The sequence below is a fragment of the Centruroides vittatus genome, unplaced genomic scaffold, assembly GCF_030686945.1.
Source record: "Centruroides vittatus isolate TY-2023 unplaced genomic scaffold, ASM3068694v2 contig_620, whole genome shotgun sequence".
Classification (NCBI taxonomy): Eukaryota; Metazoa; Arthropoda; class Arachnida; order Scorpiones; family Buthidae; genus Centruroides; species Centruroides vittatus.
Window position 1 is genome coordinate 1,773,114 of NW_027122381.1, and position 14,060 is coordinate 1,787,173.

The 14,060-nt window shown below is 28.2% G+C and overlaps 1 protein-coding gene across 3 annotated transcripts in view; it reads left to right on the forward strand.

The window, feature by feature from the left end:
- Window positions 1-280: 280 nt before the first annotated feature.
- The window catches only part of LOC136979433 (RNA-binding protein squid-like), a 61,919-nt gene continuing 48,139 nt past the window's right edge, over window positions 281-14,060 (forward strand). For 2 of the 3 annotated variants that reach the window (XM_067275418.1, XM_067275416.1), the window contains exon 1: window positions 282-607. In XM_067275418.1, the coding sequence (XP_067131519.1) occupies window positions 408-607 (200 nt within the window). In that variant the 5' untranslated portion in view covers window positions 282-407. Of the gene's footprint in view, window positions 608-14,060 lie in introns of all 3 variants that reach the window. The other variant, XM_067275417.1, reaches the window with a different exon arrangement.

Here is a 14,060-nt window from a genome sequence, read left to right on the forward strand (position 1 = left end):
CCCTATTTAGTAACCAACAAATTAATTTTTTATTTAAAAGAAGGACGGAGTAAATTGTTAATTAAGATAAATAATCCAAAATCGTATGCACGACAAATTTTAGATTGTAGAAACAAAATTTATCTGCAAGTAAAGATAGACAATTTTTAATATTTATATTTTTATTTGTTTATATTCATAGGCAGTGGTAAATCGAGAGGAAGGCGAAAGATCTCGATTGATCAGCTTTACATCCACGCCAGTCTTCAACTATATACAGAGATTTAATCCAATAGTCGAGCGCGTTGTATATCATGTGACCGTCATCTATAAATAGAAGCGGGCGACAAAGATCGCTTGTCGGTTCGTCGTACGGCCACGTTCTTTAGTTTTGTTGTAGTAATATTTAAACTATAGGAATAGCTAATATGGCAGACGAACAGAAAGAATATAATAACGATTACGCGAACGAACAGCAGTATGATTATTCGGATACCAATTGCAACAACGAAGGCCAAGAGCAAGATGGCGACTTGGTTGATGGAACGAATGGTGAAGAGGAAGAACGAAGTGGAAATACTATAGATGGAGATCATTATCAGTCGAAATCGCAATGCGAAGAAGAAAGGTATATTTATTTTATTTCCACTTTTGTTAACGCTAATCGCGATCGTCATCCGTCCACGCCTTGTTCTGCTCGCCACAAACGTGCAAATTATAAATGGTTCCGATGTTAAATCTGTTGTACACGAGATATGTTAGTCGCCTACTTTTGTTTGATTCTCTTCACATTCCTCTTCCCAACCGTTACTTTCGCATTTACACCTAATTATCTCTCCACCCAGAAAACACTCCGACAATACACCACTGACCACAATAAAACAAAAAAATATGTAAATATATATATATATTTCCTACAACGTTAATTATTCGCTATCGAAATTCCTTTTCGATTGTGTTTATAAAAATAATATTTTTACTTATTGAACCGAAATCGTCTCTTGTTAAGAAATGGACACTTTCATTGAACATTTTGTAAGGACAAATTGTTTGATTTCATGCTCAATTTCACTTGTATAAGTTAACCTTGTTTGTGTGTTCAATAAATATTACAAATGTTATCATGATGAATTTTCAAGTATCCTTGAAGAACTAAAAGAAAAAATACATCTGCTTTTTTTGCTTTTGATGTTTTTTAAATGTAATTTTATCTTTATTAATTTATGGTTTGTATTCTTATATATATTAATTATAATTTTATAAACATTTTTATATATATTAATTTAATATTTCTGTTCTGAATTTCTACTAACAAGTAATTCTTTTTATCCTATTGCGTATTAATAGATTAGCGGTATTAATTAAATACACAACGTTTAATTATAATTTAAATGAATACTAACGCGTAATAATTAATAGAGTAAATTTTTTTAATCGAGGTAGAATTTTAAAATTTATTAAATTTACATATAAGTGTATTTAAATGATATATATTTGTTTGTTGCTTACCTCTGAAATAAGCTTGTATTATTAAACTTTGTTATTATATGTATGATAGTACAGGTGCATTTAATTAATTTATATGTATATGTTAGCACAGTATGCTGTTTTAAAAAATAGGAATACCGTATAGTACTTTCTTTACATAAATTTTCTTGAAAATTCTAAAAATATTTTAATGTTCTAAATAGATTTTATGATGACTAAATTTTTGTGTTTGTTTATTACTATCTCACACAGAGCTGATTCAAACTCTGTTAGCATAAGACAACATGATTCAAAATATATTACTAATATGAATTTGTCATTTGTTGACACTTCTTTAACTACCATAAATTGCTATTACTTTTATTTTGAAGAACATTTATTCATTTAATTTTTATTATTTTTTAACGAATTTAAAATAATTGTAAATCATTGAAATTTTGTCATAGTATATTAAAAATTGTCTTTGTGAATGATACATCACAGGGAAAAAAGTACTTTCATTTAGTGGAGTTTTGAATGGATTGTGTATAAAAGTAATTTTCAACTTTTTTCTACAAAAGCAACTTCCTTTCTATCAATAAACTTTGTATATGTAATGATATATGTTCATTTTGAAATTTTATTGAGTATATAAGAATATGGTATGCAAATTTCAGAGTTATTGCTATAAAAATTTAACTGAAAGGATCTTTAGGATTTGGAAGATTGAAACAGACACTATTTATAGCCTATAATTGACCACCTATTTCTATGTTCATTATTTGCAAAAATTGCTAGGAAATGTGCAGTTCTTATCGCTTTTCAAAGGTGCCTGTCTATTTTCACCATCCTTCGAAATGGAAAGGACCCTCCCGACTCTAGCAGACTTCCCGGCATGTACAGTTTCCCTGTCGAAGACACCAGATGCAATTGAAGACCTTCTGTATGTCGGGTCCACTAAATGTTCTGTGAGAACAAGAATACAAGAGCTTATCTTGGACATATAACATTCTAGAATTTCCACGGCAGACTCGGAAATAATTGCAGACTTTGCGTGGGCCAAACTCCTTGCAACATTGCATACAGAGCATCTTAGATGGTTGGAGGCCATAGAAAGTTTTAAAGCTAACTTTGAGTCATTCTGTATAAACTTAAGAAGGAAATGGAGTTGCTGATGGCCTGGCAGGTCCTGTTTGACTCAACATTATAGTCATTAGTCGAATGATTGTTTTGAGCATGATGACGCTTACTCGGCATTAAATTTATATTTTTGAATGGTCGTTCAAATTACTTTTTTTATTTTTACAAATAGGCGTTAGTTCCGATAACCTTCCCTCGGGTAACTGTTCGGTTGCACCCAAAGAACTCTGAAGAAGTTGGAAAACGTTCGTGTGGTGTTTGTTTTTGTATATGATAATTTTGTATGATAAACAATTGAACATATTTGCTGAATATTTTTTTAGTTGTTATTGATATGATATGATATTCAATTATATAATAATTTGAGAAGACAAAGAAATTTTATCAGTGTAAATGCTTTAATAAAATATTAAACTGTATTACTGTAGTATTTCAATTAGCGATTAACATAGTTTTTAGCAAATAAAGTACTAATCAAGACAGCACTTTGTGATTATTAGTACATAAGCGTGTATGTATGTGTATCTTCATGTATGTTATATGAATTGTGTGTATATATATTCAAACAAACACACTTTCTATTCATAGTAAGATATAACATACACAGTTATCATTCCAAGACTACAAAATATTGTACTAATATATATTTATAATTTTCAGTGATTTCATTCTATAGATACTCTGGATAGCTATCATAGGCCTTAGGTTAGGAACTATTTATGTGCAATATTTGAGCAATGTTGGGATTATAAAAAATTATTTTATTCAAATACTTTTTATTGACGTTAAATGATAAAACTGGAAAATAATTAAGTCTGATTAATCTAGCAGAGTAAAAATACTTTTTATTGCTTAAGATTATTATAATTATTTTTTAACATGAAGATAATGTTCCTATTTTGAAATGCAAAGTAGGAACATGTCGTTTTTGTTTATATTCATGTGGTGTGATATTCATTTGTTTAAATCTTGTGTTCTCAGTTTGCTAATATTCTAGAAACCTCATAAGGGGAATATAAAGTTATAATTTGTGAAAGTAATCCAAAATTTTGAAAGTTGTTTTTGGAAGATTATATACTGTATATACTGTGCATATTATATTTGTTAAATTTTTTCTTTTTTAATTATTTAAAGAAATGAAAAATTAATGATTACTTTTGCTTTTACTACTCAGTGTATCAGATTATAAACAGAAGTTGTAATGTTGATCTACAAAATAGATGTGTACTTGTTAGTATTACAAGAAACTAGCATGTATCACTTTCTGAACATTTCTAGTCCTTTGGAATTACTCCATACAATTGTTTTAAAAGATACTAAATTGGTTCTAAAAATTGTTGGGTAGACACTAGGGTTTCTCATTTCCTGGTCTTTTGCTTGTCCCGGGATTCCGGGGAAAAAGTGAACTGTTTTTCAGATCCTGGGCAATCCCAGGATATAATTAATTATTTATAAGATAGGCCTATAAAATAAATCTTAAAATTGAATGATATAATTATATTTCATTTTTAACTAACTTAATACAACCTGCAACCTCCAAAATAATAATAATGCTGTGTAAAATATGTATAAAAAATTATTTTTGAGTTACATAGAAATTTTCACAAATAGAAAAACTTTAATAAAGTTTGTTGAAAACTGCTTACAACAAAAATGCTTTTGAATTGAGTTGAAAATTTAAAGAAAAAATGAACTTATATCAAACTTCTAAGTTAGAAGGTAATTTTCGTTATTTAAATAAAACATAATACAAAATATTATTGTAAATTTTTATAAGATTTTAAAAAGCAAAGATGGTCAATACTCCAATCACTCAATTTGATTCTTATTTTACTAAAGAAAAGTCCTGCTATTGAGAATGTCCTTTTTGATTCAATTGATGCGGGTGGAATCGTCTTTAAAATTAATGCATTTAAAAGAAGACGGATGTTGTGTGTTTTCTCACCCGTAGCCTGGAAAATTTCTAGTTTGTTTTCGAGATGCGTTAAAATATTTCTTTTGCCATCAAGTATTCTCGATTTGTCTACCTTGTCTGCTTTAATAGCGGCATCAAGCTTATAGTCCGATAATTTGGCTTTAATAATCAGGTTTATAAAGAAAAACTTCGTACTTGTTTACTTCGTACTCATTTGTATCCTGGCCCAATATGTGTAACCTGGCGTTATGCAGTTATTGAAGCTACTGGGCGTGGTTAAAAACTAAGACAGCATAAGCACAATTATTCCAGATATTACAGGTTCTGACAAGTAAAGAATTTTCAGAGTCTCCTCACAAATAGGCTACATATTGATTATTAACAATCTGTGACATGCCATAATAAGCAAAAATTTAAAAAACTAATAAGCAGGCTTAAAATTAATAAATACAAATGTATTCTGATGGTTTATGGGTTAATTATACTTTCTATTTGCAAAATTTTTTCAACTTTAACACAAGATAAGAAAAAAGTGAAGTTTTAAGAAATTTGTAGGATTTCCCGGGATGAGAAGAATTTCCTGGGTTAAAAAACAGCCGGGATCCTGTTGGAGAAACCCTAATAGACACAGAAAAATCTAGAATCCATTGAGGCATGATGTTGCTTTATAGGAGAGGGATACAAATTTTTCTTGCAATTTTTATTTTAGATGTCAACTGAATATGATTCTTGAAAACTTAATTGCAACTATTTTCTTCAATTCTTTAAAACTTTTCTGTAATGTATTGATTGTATGTGTTTTATATGATACACAGATAAAGCATGAACCCAGATGACTAAGTTTATCATTTCAGTTTTGAATAATTTAGGTAATTGTTTTACTTTTGAATTTTTGGGATTTTTGTTTCTGGTATGAATATTCACATATTAAAATTTTATTTATGGAGTATTTACATATGATATTCAGTTATATAATAATTTGGGAAGAAAATTTTATCAGTGTAAATGCTTTAATAAAATAGTAAAACTGAATTAATTGTTAATTAATTCAGTTTTACTATTAACAGTTAACAATTAAGAGAGTAGTTTGTTTGCTAAAAACACAAATAAAGTACTAATCAAGACAGCACTTTGTGTTTGTTATAACTTAATATAATTATTGCATATATATAATATATATATATATATATGAGTCAAAAATATACTGATTATATTATTTCTGATATATGAAGAGTACAAGTGATGTTAAGTGCAGATAATTAATGTAAACTGTAAATAAATATAATACATCTCAAAGCCTGATGATATATTAATAAACCAACAAACGCCTAAATAATCGGGCAATTATATGGTTATAATTAAATAATTACAAATGAATTTGGTATAGAGGTAAGCGTTAGGCACCATCTCTTATCTAAATTAATAATAATTAGAATTTTTAACAATTAAATAAATAATTTAGAACATTCTGGAAGAAAATTATTCTAAATTATTTATTTAATTATTAAAAATTTTAATTATTATTAATTTAGATAAGAGATGGTGCCTAACACTTACCTCTATACCAAATTCATTTGTAATTATTATTTAATTATAGCTATATAATTGCTCGATTTTTGTAAACTAAATATTGAACAATATTAATTATGACGTCTAGATGAAGGATCATTTTGTAGTTGCTTATGTTTTATTGTTTAAGTAGACATAATTGACTGTTTTTGAGCTGTCTGTAACTAAACAAGTCCAGCGGTAGGTATTCATGTTGATGACAACTCCCTTTTGCTAGTCTATTGCATTCCTATTCAAATTCTGTGAGATTCAACAGGAATGCATAGATGCAATAGAGCTTAGAGTAATGTGAGAGTTCTAATAGAATTTGTAATGCACTCTGAATGTAAACAAAAAAGTGATTTCAATAGATTATGTAAACAAGTTATAAGTAAACTTTGATTAATTTTATGGATTTCAGTTTTTGTATTTCCTTATAAAAATAGCACCTTAAGAATTAAGATATAAGAGAGCTATCATGTTTATAGTGCAGTTTGCTTATGTATTCACTTTGTGAAGTAGAAAGCCTATCCAACGCTAAATCATTAGATTTGTTCTTCAACATATTTGGATGGATTTTTTGAAATAATAGAAAAATTTTTTAAATGTTTTATAATTCAAATCAAAAAACAGCTAACAATTTCATGAAACAGTTTGTTTAACTTTTTAATTTGTAAGCTGTTTTATTTTTGTATTAGTTTTATATTATCTTGGTAGTCATGTTATATCTGATTTTAAACTAAAAAATTAGTAAAAAAAAAGTAGGGTTTTAAAGCTCAGATAATCTAATTAGTAAATTTTAATTCTTTATATTTTTATTAACAGTTTTTGTTATTAAATTGCAAAAATATTGTAATTTTATATGCATAATTTTGTCTAGTGAAAATCAACTTTTTTTGAAGCTGTTACATACTATAAATAAAATTATGTAATAGTATATGATACAGACATACAGGTTTTTACCTCTTTGGGGTATGTAAACTTTATCAATGAATAAAATTATATAGTATGCCATTGAAATAATACTGTTAAACTGCATACAATTTACTAAATATTTATTATTTCTGTTAATTTGCTAGAATTGCCAAACTTTTAAAATTATTTAATGATGCATTCTGAGGACTGAAACACTGTGTTTCAGTCCTGTAGACCTTGAATATGTTATTAACCAATATTTGTTCTTAATAATAATTATAGTAATTTCAAAAAGTTAAATGAAACAAAATTGACTAATTTTAATTATTGTGCTCTGTTTTTGGTATATCAATAATAATTTTCTATCGAACATTTGTGAAAATGTTATACCCTCGTGTCGTTACCATGGTTACTGCACTATGCTACTAGTTATAGTTTAAGTTAAAAGGTTAGGTTGCTTTATGGCAGGCATGTCAAACGAGTGGCCTGCCAATACATAGGTTGCGGCCCGCCGAGACTTTTTAAAAATTTTTAAATATTAAGCTTTGACACTTGGAAGTTTCAAAGTTTGAACTTTTTGGTTGATGCTGCGTCATGTGTGGTTGTGTGATCGTTTGGGATGCTGTGCACTGGTGCGAGGAGTCAAATGAAAAGCGGCAGCCAAAGCCAAACCGATAAAAACACAAGACGATCAGAAACATGATAGAACGTGGAGTGATCTAATCCGACACATGACTTGTTTGTGTGGCTGTCTGCCATACTGATATTTGTATATTTGTTCATATTTTATGTTAGGCTTAGAACAAAAAACAAAGATTTCTAACTGTTCTAGGAATTTCCTTTCCAACCCTTTTTCCCTTGGGTGAGGTCACCGTTTCTGAGAAGTGGACTGGGAAAACAAAGGAGAGGAGAGGCCCTGGGGTCACGGGAACCAGGGGAGACGCTTTTGGCTCAAACTCCAGAGAGAAGACGTACAAAGGTAGTGCTCCAGGTCTGAAGGCTGGGGACTACGTGGAGCCACTCATATTCCAATAATAAGGATGTTCCATAAAAGCACTTAGAAAGGAAGATATTGATAGGACACCAAGTTTGAGGTGTAGAGAAGGAAGGAACAGAGAAAGGAACTGTTCAGAGAAAAGACTGAGACAGTGACCCATCCAAGACCAAAAGTCTAAAAATCCTAGGTATTTTCTTCTTCCCCTTCTTTTCTATTCTTAGATACTTATTTTTTCTTCTTTTTCTTTAGTTATAAGTTATAGTTATAAGTCAACTTGCGGATATTTGTTGCATTGCCTGGAATTGATAGCTCAGAAAAAGGGGTCCAATACCCGTTGTATAATACTCCAGTTTTGCTTTGTAAGTTGGGATCAACTGATAAAGAACCGGTTCAAGGCAAGAATAAATTACTTGTTAAAAAAGGAATCTGCAACTCGTTATTTTTGTGTTATTCTGTTCGCGGAGTATCATCATACTGCTACGAACATCACATTTGTACAAGTCGTCACAAAGTGCAGTGTTTGCTCAGTCGTTTGCGAATGATATTTTGAACTCTAAAGTGGATTTTAGTTTTTATTCATATTAAACTAAAAACTTATTTAATAAAAATATAATCAAACTTCAAGAACAATGAGTAAGAAAAGATCAATTGAAGAGGAACATTGTAATTTTTAAGAAAAATGGGAACTGCAATATTTTTGTGTCCAAAACAAGAATAAAATATTATGCTTGATATGTAAAAACTCTATTTCAGTTCCTAAGGAATATAATCTTAAAAGGCACTATGACAGAAATCAAAACAAACTATGATCAATACGTTGTAATACTTCGTGAAGACAAATTGTTGGAATTGAAATCAATTCTTCAAAAACAACAAAGTGTATTCACTAAATTGGTTGAAGACAATACAGCTGCCATAAAAGTTAGTTATATATTATTACATTTAATCGCAAACAGGTCGAAACGATTTACCGAAGGGGAATTTATTAGTGAATGCTTAATTAAAGTGGCGGAAGTATTATGTCCAAAACAAATAAAAAAATTTAAAAGTGTAAGTTTAAGTCGAAATACTGTAGCTAGCAGAGTTGATGAACTACCCAAGAATTTGAGAAATTGGCATAATTCAACAATATCAACATTTCAAGCCTACTCTATTGCAATTGATGAAAGTACAGATATTTGAAATAGCATTCAGCTAGCCATTTTTATTCACAGATGCAATGTTAATTTAAAAATAAGTGAAGAACTTTTGAAAATCATTCCCATGCATAATATAACCACTGAAGCTGATATTTTTGACGCACTTATGGAAGTTTTGAGGAAGTATAAGTTACCATTGGAAAAGTTGGTTTGTCTCGCAACTGATGATGCACCTACCATGACTGGTATTATTAAAGGAGTTGTTGCAAGATTAAAAGAAACATGCAAACAGCATGGTAATAATAATTTTGAATGTTTTCATTGTATTATTCACCAGTAAGTACTGCGCTCCAAAGTTTTAAATATCGGACATGTTTTAAAAATAGTCACCAAAATTGTAAATTATATTCGAGCACGTGGACTTAATCATCGTCAATTTGCTTCATTTCTGGAAGATATAGAATGTGAATACACCGATCTACTGTATTATACGGAAGTTCGACGGCTTTCGAGTCATAAAGTGTCAAAACGATTTTTCAAATTGTTGGACGAAATCATAATTTTCTTGGAAACAAAAAATTATGAATGTGCTGAATCAAAAGATGGACAATGGATAAAGGACCTGGCTTTCTCAGTTGATATTATGAGTCATCTTAATCAATTTAATCTTAAGCTTTGAGGCAAAAATCATCTTATTACAACACTATTTGATAAATATTAATGCTTTTAAACAAAAACTATTACTTTTGGTGAAAACAAATAGAAAAAGAAAACTTGTCTCACTTTGAAAGCTGTCAATATCTATTGCTTAAATCACCTAAATCAAAATTTACAGAATATGCTCACCAAATTAAATTGTTAGAAACGGAATTCGATCGAAGATTTTCTGATTTTAAAAGCTGTGAATTACAATTTCGTCTTTACTTCACTTCTATTGATATTGAAATTGTTGATGAAAATTTACAAATGGAATTAATTGAAATCCAATGTGATAATTTTCTGAAGCAAAAATGTATGGAAGTTGGAATTCCAGATTTTTATACATACTTATCTGTAGATCGGTTTCCTAAAATTTTATCATTTGTTACGTGTATACCGGCTATGTTCGGAAGCACTTATTTATGCGAGCAACTATTTTCTTTAATGAAAAATAACAAAAATTCAGAAAGGTCAAGATTAATCGATCAACATTTATCATCAATTTTAAAAATTGCATCAGCTCAATATATTCAACCAAATTTTGATGACTCGCTTTGTGAAAAATGTTGTCAAATATCTAAAAAGTAATATTAAACTGTGATTTTGTTTATTTCTTATTATAACTTTTATTTTTGTTTTTTATAAAAAGTATAAAATATTTATAGTTTAAGTTTAAAAAATAACATGAGATATAAAATGTCTATGTATGTATAACATACAATACATTGAGCTTGACATTGAGTCTAATAAATACATAATACATAATATAATCATTCTAAAAATCGTATTTTATTAATTTTTTGAACATCGAAAACATGCAGCCCTCGACTTATTACGGGCCACACGATCTATTTTGTATTATCATATGAGTTTGACATGCCTGCTGTATGGGATATTTTTTATTGATTGTATTTTAGATAATGGATGTCAATCAAGAATGGAGGAAAAAAAATATATGTATTTTTAAACGGCAAACAAAATCTTATATAATATGATTTCATTTGCTATTTTCTGTTACATTTAATAAATGGATAGCCAAATTTTAAGCTTTCATATTAACACTTATGAATACATTTATTGTTATTATTATAATATATAATAGTTTTTAAAATCTTTTATTTTACTAGCTTCAAAAATGATTAACAAAATTTATTGTTTCATTTTTCAACCTAATAAATTGTAAACTGATGTAAAACTTTTCTATGAATTATACCATTTATAATTAACTCAAAATACATCTAGATCCAGTAACAAAAAACAATTTAATAAATAAGCTGTTGAATTTTTTGTTACCAGATTTAGGTGTATTTTGAGTTATTTATGAATGTAGTACATCTAGTTTGTTGCAGTAATTAATACCATTTATAGTTTTTTTTGTATTTTTATCAGTTTAAATAAATTTGCTAATATTGGTGAAAAATTTATAATTAAGTCTAAATAATTTTTTAAAATTTATTTTTTAAATAAAATGTTATATTCATTAAGAATTTTATATGATTTCATGATTTTAATGCTTTTGAAAAATTTGTTATAACCAAATGTTTAAGTGTTGGGTTTTTTAGATATGCTTAGACTAGACTTTAAGGTAAATTACTTCATTTCGTTGATTAAAATTTGGCAGTTAGCCTGCTATTTTGTACTGATATTGATAATTAAGTCAGTTGAGCTTTATAAAAGTTCACAAATATAAGAACATTCCATGATGATTAATCAATATGGTTAATAACATTATGAGGATCAGATAAAGGTCCAGATAGCATCACTGGTAATGCCTCATGATAAGCAAAAATTGCAAGTTTGAATTCTATTCCAGAATATTCTAAATTACTGGAATTATTAATATTAATACAAGATGATAGCTTAACTGCCAACTTTTAGAACTTTATTTCATTGATTAAGATCTGTCCTAAACATACCCTAAAAATCTGGCAACTAGATATTTGGTTAAAATTTAAACATGATTATTATATATGTGTGTAAAAGAGTGCTTCAATAATCAAACAGAAAATGAGGACCTAAAAGAATTCAAAAGTCAGACAGCAAAAAGTAAATACAAGGGAGTGTTTTTGCTGCTGCTCATACTGCATCACATATGGAAAAGTTTTCAATCAAGAATCTAAAATAAAATGAAAAAAGAGAGGAACTCTAAACCAACATTAAAGATGCTTGTACTCTAAAAACAGCATTTTGTGTTGAACTATATCTATTTATAATGAGGAGCCTTTCAGATGAGTGTTTGATTAGTTCCATCTCAGATAGTCTTTTGTAACAATACATATATGGTTGATTTCAGATATGAAATAATGATATTTTGACTATATTACAAATCACTTGTCATGTATCATCACAGTAAGATTGGCAAAGTACAATATTTCACTTGTTTAAAATGAAATGTAAAGATCATAACTTAAAATGGAATATCATAATTTTAATGAAAATAGATAAATTTAAAAAAAAAATGATGATTAATTCTAGAAATTTAATTTTGTTTCTAAAATTAAGCATTTTTTCTCATCTTTTTTGAATTTCAAATACCATATTCAAAAAAAATTCAATGTTACTTTTGTTGATAGGCAAATTATTATTGAAATTTTAAATTGATTTATTTTGTAAATATATCTGGCATAATTTCAGATTTAAGAAATGTTCTTGATTCTGAGTTGAATTTTTTATATATTAGAATGTTTGGGATGACCTAACTGTTGAGCTTAAACAGGTTTAATAATTTCCAAAAAAGGAGTATGATCTGTGAAGCTAAGAAATGATCAGAACAAGTGTTTTCTTGAAGTTTCAAAGGGACAAAATTACCTCAAGAAGGAATCATTTTAACTGAAGAAAAACTTGCAAGAATGCAATTTATTGCATAAACCAGATTTTTTTTAGTTTCAGGAGTATAATTAATACAACAAACTTTTAGCCTAAGTACTTTTGGGCTGATAAGCCCATGATTAGAGGCTGAGATTCCAAAACAATTTAGAACAGAATGATTAAACTTTATCAGTTCACTTTATTATCTCAACAGTTCCACTAATAATTGTGTTTTTCTGTTGCAAAAATTTTTCTTGAATGCCCATCATTGATCAATTTATTTTTGACTTCAGAGAATTTTTCTTTTAGTATTTTTGACCAATATTGAGGAAATTGATAAATCTCTTTGTATAAAAATTAAAGACAGATTTATAGTCAGCCTCTAGCCACAAAAAGAATATATCTCTTTGGTAGCTAGAGGCTGGTTTTACATTATACCAATTTTTTCATTTAACATTTGTTAAACATATGAGAATTTTGAATTTGTATTCTTTATCTATTGAATTGTATAAATATTTTCTTGAATTTTTTTTAAAGTCTTAAGTTTTTTTTTTTTGTTGGAGAAATAATAAAAATCACCTGTTTCAATAAATAAAGAATTTACACTAGTCAAAACATAGGTGCAAGAGGTGTTACGTAGAAAATCATTTATGACGAACGATTTGGAAGTCACGAAAGATACAGTAATATGTGAAAAACATGCATATGGGTTAAATTGTCATATTTTCATTTTTTGCACTTGTTGAAATATGCTGATGGATAATGTGTGATCTGCACAACCAGAACAAATTACTTCTTTAGACTATTATGCTGACCTTAGTAGGGTTTATAATCTGTGTAAATAACCATAACTGCTATACATCTGTGTGGGATGGAATTGATGTGGTTGCTAATAAGATGGGGAATTATTTGCCATTCTTCAATGAGCAGTCATGTGCCGCCCAAAATGTTTTGAGCAGTGTAATTTTACAAATTTGAAATTTGTATTTAACTTAACATTGTGTTAAAACATAATTGAAAAACTGTTAAATATGAATTATTTTTTATTAAAATTTTTTTTAAAGAATAAACACAAATAGTTGATATTACTTACTGATATTTTTACAGTTTTAGAATAAAATTTTTTGATCTTTGAAGATAGCAAAATTAAAAATTGAGGACAAGATTGTTATATTTTAATCAAGGTTTTGCTGTTAATGAGAGGGAGGAAATTAATTTGGCAAGACTTTTCCTATTGTAAATGTAAATAAATAAATTATAAATTATCAAAATGTGTACCTAATATGACGAATTAAATAATTACATTTACCTCGTGTTTTTTGTAGTATAGCTTTGTGCAATTGATTTTCTTTCTGTAAAAAATAAGTACAGTTGAACTTGGTTATAATATGCAAGAAGGGAACAAATGCATTTACTTATTACAACCATTAGTTACTATAACCCCTGGTCAAAA